The sequence below is a fragment of the Myxine glutinosa genome, chromosome 5 (genome assembly GCF_964187855.1).
Source record: "Myxine glutinosa chromosome 5, kmMyxGlut1.1, whole genome shotgun sequence".
In the NCBI taxonomy this organism is placed as follows: domain Eukaryota; kingdom Metazoa; phylum Chordata; class Myxini; order Myxiniformes; family Myxinidae; genus Myxine; species Myxine glutinosa.
Window position 1 is genome coordinate 131,451,356 of NC_136265.1, and position 16,293 is coordinate 131,467,648.

Genomic DNA, 16,293 nt, shown 5'->3' on the forward strand with positions numbered 1-16,293 from the left:
ATATAAAGTAACTGTCATTTGTGAATGGAACCATATACACCAACTGTCATTTGTGAATGGAACCATATACACCAACTGTCATTTGTGAATGGCACCATATAAACCAACCATCATTTGTGAATGAAACCATATCCACCAACCATCATTTGTGAATGAAACCATATCCACCAACCATCATTTGTGAATGAAACCATATACACCAACCATCATTTGTGAATGAAACCATATTAACCATCTGTCATTTGTGAATGGAACCATATAAACCAACTGTCATTTGTGAATGAAACCATATAAACCAACGGTCATTTGTATTAAACCATATAAACCAACTGTCATTTGTGAATGAATCCATGTAAACCAACTGTCATTTGTGAATGAAACCATATAAACCAACTGTCATTTGTGAATGAAACCATATAAACCAACTGTCATTTGTGAATGAAACCATATAAACCAACTGTCATTTGTGAATGAAACCATATAAACCAACTGTCATTTGTGAATGAAACCATATAAACCAACCGTCATTTGTGAATGAAACCATATAAACCTGGGGCCTACGGATCACCTTGGTAGATGGTATAAACAGGTAAGACGGTGTCTTGGGACTTATGACTTCTCCTGAAGAACAACGTTGATCGATGCACACTGAACCACAGTTGGAAGTAAGAAGAAACTGACGTTTCGGACTCTCACCCTTCGTCTTTTTTGTGAAGAAAGCTTTTAGCTCCGAGGAAGAGTTGGCATTACCCATTGTGGTTGGCATACCTCAATCAACATCATTCCTCGAACCTCAGATCGAATTAAAGATGGCGTTCGTGTAGAATGCAAAGGAAAAACATAGGCAAATTGAAATGGGTCTTCAAAATCAGCTCTTCATCAAAACAGTACCTTTAATCCAGTAACTTGAGAGGTCTGAGATAACTGTTTATAGAAACGAACCAGGTAACATATCAACAGATAATATCATGAATGCCTCCAAATATCCAAGTTATTCTAATAATTCAAACCAATTACTCTCAAAGAAATGTTAATTCAGTAAGGAACATAATATGTATCAAAGAATGAATGTATTAATTGAAAGGGAACAGATTGGCTGGGTCCGATCAACATCGCAAGTTATCGTACAACTGATGCTGGGACTCTTCGTGATGCTTCTTCTTCAGAGCCATGTACGACGCCTCCTCTCTCTGTCCCTGTTGGAGAAACGTAAACATGCAATGATCACATTGTTATATGATTGTACGTACCGGTACTCCAACTTTAAACTTGTATTTTTATAAATTACCAGCCTGCTCTCGTGGTTATGTTCTGTGAATTAATAATCATTAAATCAGTTAATAAATGGGAAATTTAATTAAATAATTCTACAAACTTACTGATTCACGAAGTCCAACATCCGCTTGGGTCGAGTTTCCTGTGGGATAAAAAAAACAGATATTTAGTGTATTTTATAAGCTGCGTTACCAACTGTGCATCTCCATGTAAGCTGCGTTACCAACTGTGCATCTCAATGTAAGCTGCGTTACCAACTGTGCATCTCAATGTAAGCTGTGTTACTAACTGTGCCTACATGTAAGCTGCGTTACCAACTGTGCCTCCATGTAAGCTGCGTTACCAACTGTGCCTCCATGTAAGCTGCGTTACCAACTGTGCCTCCATGTAAGCTGCGTCACCAACTGTGCCTCCATGTAAGCTGCGTTACCAACTGTGCCTCCATGCAAGCTGCGTTACCAACTGCGCCTCTCCACGTAAGCTGTTACTAACTGTGCATCTCCATGTAAGCTGCGTTACCAACTGTGCCTCCATGTAAGCTGTGTTACTAACTGCCTCTCCACGTAAGCTGTGTTACTAACTGTGCATCTCCATGTAAGCTGCGTTACCAACTGTGCATCTCCATGTAAGCTGCGTCTCCAACTGTGCCTCCATGTAAGCTGTGTTTCTAACTGTGCATCTCCATGTAAGCTGCGTTACCAACTGTGCCTCCATGTAAGCTGTGTTACTAACTGCCTCTCCACGTAAGCTGCGTTACCAACTGTGCATCTCAATGTAAGCTGCGTTACCAACTGTGCATCTCCACGTAAGCTGCGTTACCAACTGTGCATCTCCATGTAAGCTGCGTTACCAACTGTGCCTCCATGTAAGCTGTGTTTCTAACTGTGCATCTCCATGTAAGCTGCGTTACCAACTGTGCCTCCATGTAAGCTGTGTTACTAACTGCCTCTCCACGTAAGCTGCGTTACCAACTGTGCATCTCAATGTAAGCTGCGTTACCAACTGTGCATCTCCACGTAAGCTGCGTTACCAACTGTGCATCTCCATGTAAGCTGCGTTACCAACTGTGCATCTCAATGTAAGCTGCGGTACCAACTGTGCATCTCAATGTAAGCTGCGTTACCAACTGTGCCTCACCATGTAAGGTGTGTTACTAACTGTGCCTCCATGTAAGCTGCGTTACCAACTGTGCCTCCATGTAAGCTGCGTCACCAACTGTGCCTCCATGTAAGCTGCGTCAGCAACTGTGCCTCCATGTAAGCTGCGTTACCAACTGTGCCTCCATGTAATCTGCGTTACCAACTGTGCCTCCATGTAAGCTGCGTTACCAACTGTGCCTCTCCACGTAAGCTGTGTTACTAACTGTGCATCTCCATGTAAGCTGCGTTACCAACTGTGCCTCCATGTAAGCTGTGTTACGAACTGCCTCTCCACGTAAGCTGTGTTACTAACTGTGCATCTCCATGTAAGCTGCGTTACCAACTGTGCATCTCCATGTAAGCTGCGTTACCAACTGTGCCTCCATGTAAGCTGTGTTTCTAACTGTGCATCTCCATGTAAGCTGCGTTACCAACTGTGCCTCTCCACGTAAGCTGTTACTAACTGTGCATCTCCATGTAAGCTGCGTTACCAACTGTGACTCTCCACGTAAGCTGTGTTACTAACTGTGCATCTCCATGTAAGCTGCGTTACCAACTGTGCCTCCATGTAAGCTGTGTTACTAACTGTGCCTCTGCATGTAAGCTGTGTTACTAACTGTGCCTCTCCATGTAAGCTGCGTTACCAACTGTTCCTCTCCATGTAAGGTGTGTTACTAATTGTGCCTCCATGTAAGCTGCGTTACCAGCTGTGCCTCACCATGTAAGCTGTATTACCAACTGTTCCTCTCCATGTAAGGTGTTACTAACTGTGCCTCCATGTAAGCTGCGTTACCAACTGTGCCTCTCCAGGTAAGCTGCATTACTAACTGTGCCTCTCCATGTAGGCTGTGTTATTAACTGTGCCTCTCCAAGTAAGCTGTGTTATTAACTGTGCCTCTCCATGTAAGCTGTGTTACCAACAGTACATCTCCCTGTAAGCTGTTACCAACTGTACCTCCACATAAGCTGCCTTACCAAGTGTGCCGCTACACGTAAGCTGCGTTACGTTACTGTTACCTACATACTATTTTTAAATTTCATTCAATGGACCTGAACTCTGATAAAGGTCGCATAATGGATCACTGAACCCTCTTTTTTGAGATCGATGATCAATTTCACATGTCGTCATTTTCCATTATATTGATTTGGAATTTGAGCAGCATTTGCAAATTGGTTCAATCAAAATCAGAATGATCGATGTAGCCGTTTTGACAGATCAACGGGTTCTATGACAACAATTTCACCCCTTTATAATCAAAAGACTTTTTGTGAATTTATTTTTTCACCATATCTAAGATTTTTCCCAGATATCAAATTGAAACGGAAACAGCTTATTTGTATCAACGTGAGAAAAATGTGGTCAAAGTTCGTCTAAGGTTAAGGTCAAGGCTTATTAGGTAGGCCGCAACTAGAAAATGTATCAACCGAATTTGTTACGCACATCAAATCATGTAAAACACTTGATAGGTCAAATTTTCCAAATTACCAAATTGCCGTTTCCATGGCAACTGTTGTTTTTATTTGGATTTTGCAAGTGCCATGCTCTGCATTACATCTTTCTTGGTATTGTCTTTCTTCACAGGAGCAAGGCTCATGCAAAAGCAAATTAGAATTGACATTGGGACAAACATCAAGGGAATGACCGAACTGGAAAAGAGGAAAGGGAGGAGGGAAGGAAACACTGAAACCAGCAAGTAATTGAGGGTTGTATTGGGTTATGAAGGGTTAATGGGAGAAAAATGATCATGGGCCAGGATGGGTGATGACACAAGATGGTGGGGCACCGCTTGCGTGAAGCCCTGGAGGGAAGAGTGAAACAGAGGAAGGTGGTTCGATAGACGGGAGAAGCTAGGAAAAAAGAGTTGAGGTTTGCAGTCACTGTGGAGATGTTTTTACCTTCCCTGGGGTTTCGCTTTTTCCGGTAAATATGCAATCCAACAGCAAAGAGAAGAAGAAGAACCAAACTCAAGGCAATTGAACATCCAATCACAATCCATTGTTTGCCTGTATTTGTCAAATGAATCACATGGTCCTGGGCCATCCCGTACTTGTTCTTCACAAGGCAGGTGTATTGCCCTTCTGGGTCTTCTCCTGTGATGGTAAAGGTACTGATGATGTTCTGCAATCCATTTTTCCCATTTGGACTCGATACCATCTCGGTTTCATTGACCAGGAGTCCTTTTGGGTTCAACCAGGTGATGTTCGGTCCCGGCTTGGCCTCGCCTTCGCAAATCACCCTCCAGGAATTACTGGAGTTCACAAACTCTTTCGAGATGTCCAGGATCTTTGGTTGCACTGTATGGAATCAAAACCAAACAAAAAAGTTTATTAAGTAATATATAATTATTGTTTACTGCATGTTGCTTTGCTTCGCTGTTTCGCAAGGCCGCGGTTTATTCCTTTTTTTATCTCACAGATCCCAAACCCGAACCCGGGAAACAAACCCGGAACCCGGACCCGGGCAACGCCAGGTGCATTCAGCTAGTGTAAAATAAATCTAATTATAAATACAGATGTTTTATTCATAATAATGCACAATAAAATATGCAATTAAATTGATATATGTGGCGGGGGATGTAGGGGGTGAGACAAATCCATGTCCTCTATTATAAACACCACTGGGGCCACATAAATTAATTTAATTATTTAATCATGTTCATTAATCTAAGAAAATATGCATTTGTAAACCTGAAGGTTTGCCGAGGGTGCCCAATACCCTTGCACCAGACCTGTATATGCTCACATAGGGCTCCCACTTACTACGTGGAGGGTGCTAGCACACAATGGCCACCATTTCTAAAAAAGTCGGATCTTCAACAAACACAACATAAATGGAGATAGTATATCCAAAGGACGATGTACTTCAATATTGTCATGTTTCCGGGGATTAAATTAATAAAATGTGTGTGGTTTGTCTGCTTAGTACTCAGCTTTGAACGGCCCTTGAACCCCGTCGGTCCTCAAACAGGTCCCCGAGTCCCTGCATGGGAAAACACGCCCTCGGCGCGAAGTCCATTCTCCCGCCAGCCGCTGAACGTGAAGCAAGCAGGCCCTTGCTCCGTCCTGTCCCACGCTCAACTCCACCAAGCACCGAGGTCTCTCAGGCGCACACAGCCGTCACGAAGCCAGCACCAACAAATCAGGGAAAGGATGCATCGACTCCTCCACACAGCCAGGAACAGAGCGAGCGCGCGAATGCCACCGCCAAGAGCGAGCACGAACTGTGACCGCACGCCACGAGAACCCAGCGCAAGAGGGAGAAAATGGCGATCCTCAGCCTTTTTGTTCCCGGGTCTCGAACGTCATCCGATGACGTCTGGGCATGCTCCAATCAAAGAGTCCATCTCATCGCTACATGGTACCGAGCAATCATCACCCCTCGGGGCGGGGCCTCACGCCCCTCCTGTGCCCTTGTGATGACTCAGCTGGTGGTGTCAGTGGCATTGTTCAAATGTCTGAATCTGGTCAGTTTATTTAATGTTTATAATTACACGCCGATTGCTTGGCTGGTAGTGTGTGTAGTGAAGTGTCATAAGAAACAAGGGGAAAAAAATCACAGAGGTCATTTACATACAGGGGATTTACCCTTAACCCCTAAGCGACATAGCTTAGGGGTTAATGGTTGAAGACGTGCTCACCATCGGGTTCACCATGGCTGGACGGCCATGTTTGATGGCGTCAAAAAAAACAACAATGATGTGCATGTGTATACAATCATATATTGTCTTTGTGCCAGGTAAGAATAAAATCGGTCCATACATCTCCGAGATATTGTTGCGGACACCCTCATGGACAAACGGACGAGACCCAATCCATAAACCCCCGTTTTGGACAAAGTCCAATGGGGGCTAATAATGACAATAACAGTCAAAGTGGAATAATGACAATGAGTGAATATAAGGTTATTTTAGATGCTCTTTTCAAGAAAGCAAACCCCATCAAAATACGTGATAAATAAATATGTGTTAAAATATATGTTAAATAAATAATAATTAAAAAAACATTCAGTGTTCATAGTGAGTGATTCGTAGTTGCAAAGGTTTAATCTGATCACCCTGTATCACAAAGTGCCAAAAAAAGCCCTGGAGTGTCGATTTTCGAGTTTTCCAGTGACGTCACATTGTGAACTCAACGTGATCCTGCCGGCGACGGTACATAGAGAAACTGCAATTCCGAGCTCGGATTTCGATACTGATTGGAGTGGTGGAGGAGGGGGCAGGGTATGTGGGGTGGTTGTGGGTATTGTTAGCTAGGGTGACGGTTGATGGGGGATTGTGAGGGGGATGGTTGGGGTGCGGGGGGAAAAGGTGAGTGTGGGTTGGTCGTGGGTATCGTTAGCTAGGGTGACAGTGTAAAGGGGATTGTGAGGGGATGGTGGGGGAGGGGAGGATGAGTGGGGTGTGGGTTGGTCATGGGTATGTTAGCTAGGGTGGCGGTTGTAGAGGGGTTGTGGGGGGATGGTGTTGGATGGTCATGGGTATTGTTAGCTAGGGTGATGGTTGATGTTTTTTTGTCTGGAAAATTGAGAACTTTAAAATTGAGAAAATTGAGAATCCCCGCCCCCAAGCTGAACGGAAATCAGCAATAATACCAAAGGAAATCAGCAAGAAATCCAAGTCAAGGCAGTTGTGTCAGCAGAAAATATTGTCCTGCTCACAGCTGGTTACCACCGAGCCCGTCAACGGATGAGCCGAACAAGCTTTAACTCTGAGGCGATATCCAATATCGTGGTTATGGCGCGTGTGGGATCGAAGAACCACGAAGCGTTTATTCTCACGAAACACGGGCTTATTCTCAAACCCGCAAGTAAACGACACAACAAAAATGTAATACTAATTATTATTATTCTATAAATTATATATATATATATAAGAAAGTTTTTGTTTGTTTGTTTGTTTGTCTGCACGTGCTAATCTCCTGAACGGTGAAAGATAGGAGGAAACCTCTGAAACAAAAAATGTTGGGACGGGCCCGGGAAGGTTATAGCTAGGTGGCGAGGCCGGTCGACGCCACCTCGGCCGGGCTGGGCCCATTTCGCAATTAAAAGCTGAGCTGAATTATAGTAGTCAATCTTCTACGGCCTCGAGTAAAAGCTGAATTTTAGTAGTAAATGAATGAAATGCGGCCGCGGCCGGATAGTCAAACTCCGCTGAGTAAACTTATGTGTCACTCCGCGTGAGTCGGGGCCCGACAGAAGAAAGAACAAGGAATCGTTGAGCACTAACTGATACTGGGCTCGCGTCAGACCTATGTGCAGAAGATTCAATTCATTCAAAAATAACCCAGGCAACGCCGGGTGCATTCAGCTAGTTTACAATAAAGCAAGGCATGAAATGAGAATAATTAAAATAAAGACTGAGGTAATAGATTCTAAGTGGAGGATCCTCTTGTACGGACACAAAAACACATGCAGGGGAAAGTACGAAAAAGGAAAAGCTCTGGCACTCAGCTGGCCCAAATGGTTTCTGTAGTAAGTCAGCAGTTGTCGAAGTCCGAAGCCACAACAGGCCGGAGGCCTGGAAAAATAATGGCGACCAAGCCGCGTGTCGAACGCTGGGTGACCAGAATTGAGGCAAGCAAGTAAGATGGCCCTCTTTCTCTTCGGGCTGTCCAAAACTCCACAATCCTTTGACGGGGTAAATAAAGTCCTCCACTTACGGAAGAAAACGCGGACACGTCCTGCAGCACACCAAATACAGCCCAGCACAAAAAACATTATCGAACCTTCCTTGAAGCCCTTCCCTTCATGCTCGCCCCGCCCACGTCGTTGGGCCGCGTCACTCGGGGGCAGAGGGGGGTGGCGAGGGGGTGTGGCTTGCTGGTCCTGCCTCATGCCCATCAAACCATTGTAACTCCGCCTCTCCTAGGTGGGTTTTTGCTCTATCGTGTCCCATGGAGCGTGAATATTGGCCAGCCGATGCTACACTTGTCCGGCTGATGATATAATCTTTGGGAATGGCCACAGGGGGCATGACCAACAAGGGAAATGAACCTTAAGCCCTAATATTAATTAACACGACACAACCCTCCGTATTGTGCACATTTAATCACAACCTTTAGCGACATTTCGCGACTTATTACATCGAAATGCTATTACACATCACACGGTCCATACTATTCCGATGCGATCCTACCTTTCCTACGGTATTCACTCACCTCCCCTCATAAACGTAACAATATCCTCAACAAGAGATGGCAGAAAATGTGTTGCATGATTGGAACAAGATTGCCAGTAGGGCGGGTACTCTGCTAGTTATAGAAATTCGAGAAGTGGTTGTTACCCCCATGAGGAAGCACAATGTGGGGTTAAGCAATTGGTTCACTCTGTCTGTCTATCAGTCTATTTCTATGATGGAGGAACTACTTACCAACGCCATCAAAGGTGGATGGACGTTGTTTTTTCACCCCTGTCTGCTTGTTTGTGAACAGGATATCTCAAAAAGTTGCGGACAGATTTGGACGGAATCTAGTCTGGTTACTGGAATTTTTGAGTGATTTTTCATCATTGAGATAAGGCCAAAACAATATGGAGATGGATATCTTTAAAAGTTATGGACGGATTCGGCCGAAACTTGGTGGACATGTTTGGTGTGTGATATGGACGAACGCATTAGATTCTGGTGAAGGTCCGAATCCGGATCCGGATACGATTAATTTTTTTAATCATAAATTATTCTTCACCATTGAATGGTAGGGCCAAAAACGATACATAGCATGATATTTCAAAAGGTTGTGGACGGATTATGACAAAATTTGGTGGATGAGTTGGTAAGTGACAAAAACAAGCTGATTAGATTTTGGTTCAGGTCCGATTCCAGATCCGGCCTATCAACAACAAACAACAACATTAATTGTTCAGCCTGGTGGAGTTATCGAGTGCTGTTCTTGTTTCGATTGAGTTGTATATTTTGAACATTGCAGAACACGAATCTGAATACGAATCGACAGTGTAGCAATGCATTAGCTCTGAATTTGGCAAATTGTATGGAATCTCCTCAAATTGTATAGAATTGCATATGCGTATCAGGGGCGGATCCAGAAATTTTTTAGGGGGGTTTCACTTGAGGTTAAGATGTTCACAGATCACAAAATCTACCACCAAGCCTTATTCAACTCAATATATTTGTCTTTCTTTTATTTTTTTAATTGACAATATTGAACTAAAAGAGAGATATTGTCTTCAATAGTGATGTGTGTGAGCTTGTGCCAGCCGGCCTACTGAGTGAAGTGAAAGTTTCCTATTTGTACATCGTTAGCTCTTGTAGTCCACTAGCTCTACTAAAGGATGTCCAGAAGCTCCATTCTTCGTGGATTTCGTCATGTAAAGTCATCAGTGATGCCATTCATATTAAGTCCACACCATAGTGAATGTGCGTTGGTAGAAGTCCATTCATTTGATCTTCATGCATTGTTGGCCTGACGTGAGTCTTATGACGTCTCAGTCCGGTAATAGGGCGTTCACACTTCCATGATGTTACGGACATCCTGCAGAAGAGAAGCATCAGGCAGTGGATGTTGGGGAAGAATGTCTGTCTGTCTGTTTGAGGGTTTTTGCTGCTGTCGTTGGGACGTCTGATGTTGACTTGCTGTGGTTGGAACCCCATTATCTGCCAGCTGCGCATCTCTGTTTCACCTGTTATTGGTGATGGAAGGTCATATTGGTAGAAATCCACCAGCTCACTAATGGCTTCTGTGTCTACCTGTCCCGAACAAGCAGATCACAGACGGGATGAGGTGCAGTGCCTGTGTGTCCCGTCTCGTGTGCTCAGTTAAGCGGGTCTGTAGTTCTACGAGCAGGTTCTAAGTCATTGGCCGGAGCCAGCAGCGGTATCATTGGAGGAGAGACACCAAATGTGGAGTCACACGCTGGTGACAGGAGCGGCTCAGTTTCCGGGGCCAGAAAATATGATAGCTGGGACTCTGAAGGTTGCGTACAACTTCAAACTGTAGCATGTGGATCGTTTGCATTCTTGTTGGAGTTTTTGTCCAAAGAGGTAGCTCATGGCCTGCAATATGCAGAAATTAATGCACATCTTACTTTGAGTCTGATCGACCGGATCTGGATTCGGACCTGAACCAAAAGCTAGTCCGCTTGTTGTCCCCCGTCGCACAGCGGAGCGAAAGGGGGACTGTGGTTTTCCCCTCCGTCCGTGTGTCCGTCCGTCCGTCCGTGCGTGCGTGCGTGTGTACGTGCGTGCGTAAGCGAATGACCGCATTCGTATTTGGTGTGTGGGTGCAACCCACGTCAAAATCCAAGATGGCCGCCACCATATAAATGTTTGAACCTTGTGAGCGGAATATCTTGAAAAATAAGCGAAGTACCAACTTCTAATCTGGTGTGTGGGTGTATCTAGGCATAAGGAAGAACGCTATTGAAAATTGGGTCGCCACGTCAAAATCCAAGATGGTCGCCTTGCGTCTTCCACTTTGTCAACTCGCATCACTTCACCGATGGGGGACCAAGGCGTAACGCTTGTTCTTGTCACTTAACCAACTCATTCACCAACTTTTGTCATCCACAACCTTTTGTCTTCCACAACTTTTGTCATCCACAACCTTTTGTCTTCCACAACCTTTTGTCATCCACAACCTTTTGTTATGGGTCTCACTAAAATCCGAAATGGAGCGAAATGGACCTCAAAATAACCAATAACCTCCCCATAGCCTACACTTTTCATTTCATTTCATACACAACATATTAAACCAACCTCAATAACATCCGAAATGGATGGTGATTTAGTAGTAAAATTAAATGTTAAAATACTGATCTAAAACAGGTGAGGAATGAATAAAATGTAATGTTAATTAAGTACTCCTAACCCTAACCCTAACCCTAACCCTAACCCCAATCCATTTCGGATGATTTTGAAGGTCCATTTCGCTCCATTTCGGATTTTGAGTCTATTTCGGATTTTAGTGAGACCGATCCACAACCTTTTGTTATCCACAACCTTTTGTTATCCACAACCTTTTGTCGTCCACAACATTTTGTCGTCCACAACATTTTGTTATCCACAACCTTTTGTCGTCCACAACATTTTGTTGTCCACAACATTTTTAAATATCATGATGTATATCAATTTTGGGCCCATCTCTCAATTTTGAAGAATCACTTAAAAATTATGAAACAAAATCTCGTATCTGGATCTGGATTCGGATCTTCACCAAAATGGAATCACTTTGTGCTCGTCACACACCCAACTTCTCCACCACGTTTCAACCGAATCCGTCCATAACTCTTTGAAATATCATGCTATGTATCGTTTGGCCAGATCACACTTCACAGTGAAGAATCACTTAAAAATCTCGTATCCGGAGTTTTGTTTTGTTTGTTTTTTCTTTGCAGCTTTTTATTTTATTTCAATGGAATTATATATTTTGATCACTGTATAACACAAATAGTCTGGTTGGCACTTCCAAAAATGTCCAGTTTAGTAGTACTGTGACAAAATATTACACCAATTCACGTCAACTCGACCGATCACATTTTTCCGCTCGTTCTCTCAGCGTTTGGGAATATCGAGATTCAAACCAAATGGCGGCTCTTAGGATTAATAGAATAAAATAATAAAACATATACTCACCATCGACCCGAAGCTTAGTTCGTATTTTTGGTCTTGCCTCAAATCCCGATATTCTCCAATTTATTCCGTCTTCACTCTCGTTATATATGAAGCGACAAACATACGTGTTCTCATCCTCGACCCTCAGATTATTGATCTCCATAGACCACAATCCTTGTTCCGGTTTCTCCATTTTCTCCACTCTCCCTTCAAATCTCTTCATCTTTTCAATTCCCCCCTTTTCATCATAACGTATTATTATTGCCCCGTTCTCGGAGCGAAGTGTAAAAATAACAAAAGTCAGATTTTTAATCTTCCACCTGTTGCTCTGATAAGTGAATGAACAGGGAAAGGTTGCAGAACCTCCTCGAAGCCCGATCACTTCCCGTTCCACACAAAGTTCCAAACGCTTCGTTCCCTTTTCTTCAATCGTACAGTTTTCCGTGTCCAGATTCTCTGCTCCTGCATGGTAAAAAGGTCAAAGTGCAGTAAACCATTAGAGCACTTAGAGATTAAAAACAATCTTTTTTACATTTTATACATGACATGGGCGAAGCCTCGTAATGGCGCTGACACACAAGTTCAGCAAATCTCACTTTGAGATTAAAAATTATCTTTTTTATATTTTATACATGACATGGGCTAAGCCTCGTCATGGAGCTGACACATAAGTGCAGCAAATCTCACTTAGAGATTAAAAATTATCTTTTTTACATTTTATACATGACATGGGCGAAGCCTCATAATGGAGCTGACACACAAGTGCAGCAAATCTCACTTAGAGATTAAAAATTATCTTTTTTACATTTTATACATGACATGGGCTAAGCCTCGTAATGGAGCTGACACGCAAGTGCAGCAAATCTCACTTGAGATTAAAAATTATCTTTTTTACATTTTATACATGACATGGGCGAAGCCTCGTAATGGAGCTGACACACAAGTGCAGCAAATCTCACTTAGAGATTAAAAATTATCTTTTTTACATTTTATACATGACATGGGCGAAGCCTCGTAATGGAGCTGACACGCAAGTGCAGCAAATCTCACTTTGAGATTAAAAACTATCTTTTTTACATTTTATATATGACATGGGCGAAGCCTCGTAATGGAGCTGACACACAAGTGGAGCAAATCTCACTTTGAGATTAAAAACTATCTTTTTTACCTTTTATACATGACATGGGCGAAGCTTTGTAATGGAGCTGATACACAAGTTCAGAAAATCTCACTTAGAGATTAAAAACGATCTTTTTTACATTTTATACATGACATGGGCGAAGCCTCGTAATGGCGCTGACACACAAGTGCAGCAAATCTCACTTAGAGATTAAAAACTATCTTTTTTACATTTATACATGACATGGGCGAAGCCTCGTAATGGAGCTGATACACAGGTGCAGCAAATCTCACTTTGAGATTAAAAACAATCATTTTTACCTTTTATACATGACATGGGCGAAGCCTCGTAATGGAGCTGACACACAAGTGCAGCAAATCTCACTTAGAGATTAAAAACAATCATTTTTACCTTTTATACATGACATGGGCGAAGCCTCGTAATGGAGCTGACACACAAGTGCAGCAAATCTCACTTAGAGATTAAAAACTATCTTTTTTACATTTATACATGACATGGGCGAAGCCTCGTAATGGAGCTGACACACAAGTGCAGCAAATCTCACTTAGAGATTAAAAACTATCTTTTTTACATTTATACATGACATGGGCGAAGCCTCGTAATGGAGCTGATACACAGGTGCAGCAAATCTCACTTAGAGATTAAAAACTATCTTTTTTACATTTTATACATGACATGGGCGAAGCCTCGTAATGGAGCTGACACACAAGTGCAGCAAATCTCACTTAGAGATTAAAAACTATCTTTTTTACATTTATACGTGACATGGGCGAAGCCTCGTAATGGAGCTGACACACAAGTGCAGCAAATCTCACTTAGAGATTAAAAACTATCTTTTTTACATTTATACATGACATGGGCGAAGCCTCGTAATGGAGCTGATACACAGGTGCAGCAAATCTCACTTTGAGATTAAAAACAATCATTTTTACCTTTTATACATGACATGGGCGAAGCCTCGTCATGGAGCTGACACACAAGTGCAGCAAATCTCACTTTGAGATTAAAAACAATCATTTTTACCTTTTATACATGACATGGGCGAAGCCTCGTAATGGAGCTGATACACAGGTGCAGCAAATCTCACTTTGAGATTAAAAACAATCATTTTTACCTTTTATACATGACATGGGCGAAGCCTCGTCATGGAGCTGACACACAAGTGCAGCAAATCTCACTTTGAGATTAAAAACTATCTTTTTTACATTTTATACATTACATGGGCGAAGCCTCGTAATGGAGCTGACACACAAGTGCAGCAAATCTCACTTAGAGATTAAAAACAATCATTTTTACCTTTTATACATGACATGGGCGAAGCCTCGTAATGGAGCTGACACACAAGTGCAGCAAATCTCACTTAGAGATTAAAAACTATCTTTTTTACATTTATACGTGACATGGGCGAAGCCTCGTAATGGAGCTGACACACAAGTGCAGCAAATCTCACTTAGAGATTAAAAACTATCTTTTTTACATTTATACATGACATGGGCGAAGCCTCGTAATGGAGCTGATACACAGGTGCAGCAAATCTCACTTAGAGATTAAAAACTATCTTTTTTACATTTTATACATGACATGGGCGAAGCCTCGTAATGGAGCTGACACACAAGTGCAGCAAATCTCACTTAGAGATTAAAAACTATCTTTTTTACATTTATACGTGACATGGGCGAAGCCTCGTAATGGAGCTGACACACAAGTGCAGCAAATCTCACTTAGAGATTAAAAACTATCTTTTTTACATTTATACATGACATGGGCGAAGCCTCGTAATGGAGCTGATACACAGGTGCAGCAAATCTCACTTTGAGATTAAAAACAATCATTTTTACCTTTTATACATGACATGGGCGAAGCCTCGTCATGGAGCTGACACACAAGTGCAGCAAATCTTACTTTGAGATTAAAAACAATCATTTTTACCTTTTATACATGACATGGGCGAAGCCTCGTAATGGAGCTGATACACAGGTGCAGCAAATCTCACTTTGAGATTAAAAACAATCATTTTTACCTTTTATACATGACATGGGCGAAGCCTCGTCATGGAGCTGACACACAAGTGCAGCAAATCTCACTTTGAGATTAAAAACTATCTTTTTTACATTTTATACATTACATGGGCTAAGCCTCGTAATGGAGCTGATACACAGGTGCAGCAAATCTCACTTTGAGATTAAAAACAATCATTTTTACCTTTTATACATGACATGGGCGAAGCCTCGTCATGGAGCTGACACACAAGTGCAGCAAATCTCACTTAGAGATTAAAAATTATCTTTTTCATAAATCGTTTTCAGAGGTGGACATTTTAAATCAATGAATTATATTGTGACAAGGATCCCCCTCCCCTCGTCATGTCTGCACACTGGCATGTTATAGTCCGGCAGAAGTATGACTGAACCTGGAAATTTTATGCAAAGTTTTTTTTTTGATTGATTTTGGTAGCCTAGGATCTACTCTTTCAGAATCTGCCGGGTGCACTCCGTGCACCCTTGAGCGTTTTGAGAAATTCAAGATGGCGTCCAAGAAAAGTCCGGCAGAAGTATGACTGAACCTGGAAATGTTATGCAAAGTTTTTTTTTTGATTGATTTTGGTAGCCTAGGATCTACTCTTTCACTGAGAATCTGCCGGGTGCACTCCGTGCACCCTTGAGCGTTTTGAGAAATTCAAGATGGCGTCCAAGATGGCTGTCGTTTCAGATAACTCCCTATAACTCAGTTAGTATTTGACGTAGGATGATAATTTTGGTGTCTAACCGTATGTTTTGAGGGGCAAGGCTGTCAAGAACAACCCAACGGCACTGCAGATAGCACTAGGTTCAAAATTGGGCAGATCAAAAAATATCATCACAACCATGCAGTCATTCGGTGTGACATGTTCTTATGACGAGGTATTACGCTTTAAGCGTTCAGCTGCGAAAGCTGCAACAATGGAACGATCCTGTCTTGGCATATCTGCTGCATCAGAAGGTTTGGTACAAGTAGTTGTCGATAATTTTGATGCTGAAATCTCGTCGCAAAATGGAAAACTTTCCACCCACTCGTTAGCTGTTCTGGTTACACAACCTGAATCAACATCTGATGCTGATCGATGCCATAGAGAAACAATCCCACGAATTTCAAAGGAGGAGATGTCGGAGCCAATAGAATATGATGTCACCATACA

The 16,293-nt window shown here is 42.5% G+C and overlaps 1 protein-coding gene across 1 annotated transcript in view; it reads right to left on the minus strand.

Moving 5' to 3' along the window:
- Positions 1-875: 875 nt before the first annotated feature.
- Positions 876-16,293, minus strand: part of LOC137427083 (uncharacterized) — a 28,494-nt gene continuing 13,076 nt past the window's right edge. Inside the window, exons 2-5 of the mRNA XM_078778727.1 lie at positions 11,999-12,439; positions 4,311-4,709; positions 1,380-1,417; positions 876-1,196 (exon numbers count right to left, since the gene is read on the minus strand). Of these exons, the coding sequence (XP_078634853.1) occupies positions 1,107-1,196; positions 1,380-1,417; positions 4,311-4,709; positions 11,999-12,439 (968 nt within the window). The 3' untranslated portion in view covers positions 876-1,106. The remainder of the gene's footprint in view (positions 1,197-1,379; positions 1,418-4,310; positions 4,710-11,998; positions 12,440-16,293) is intronic.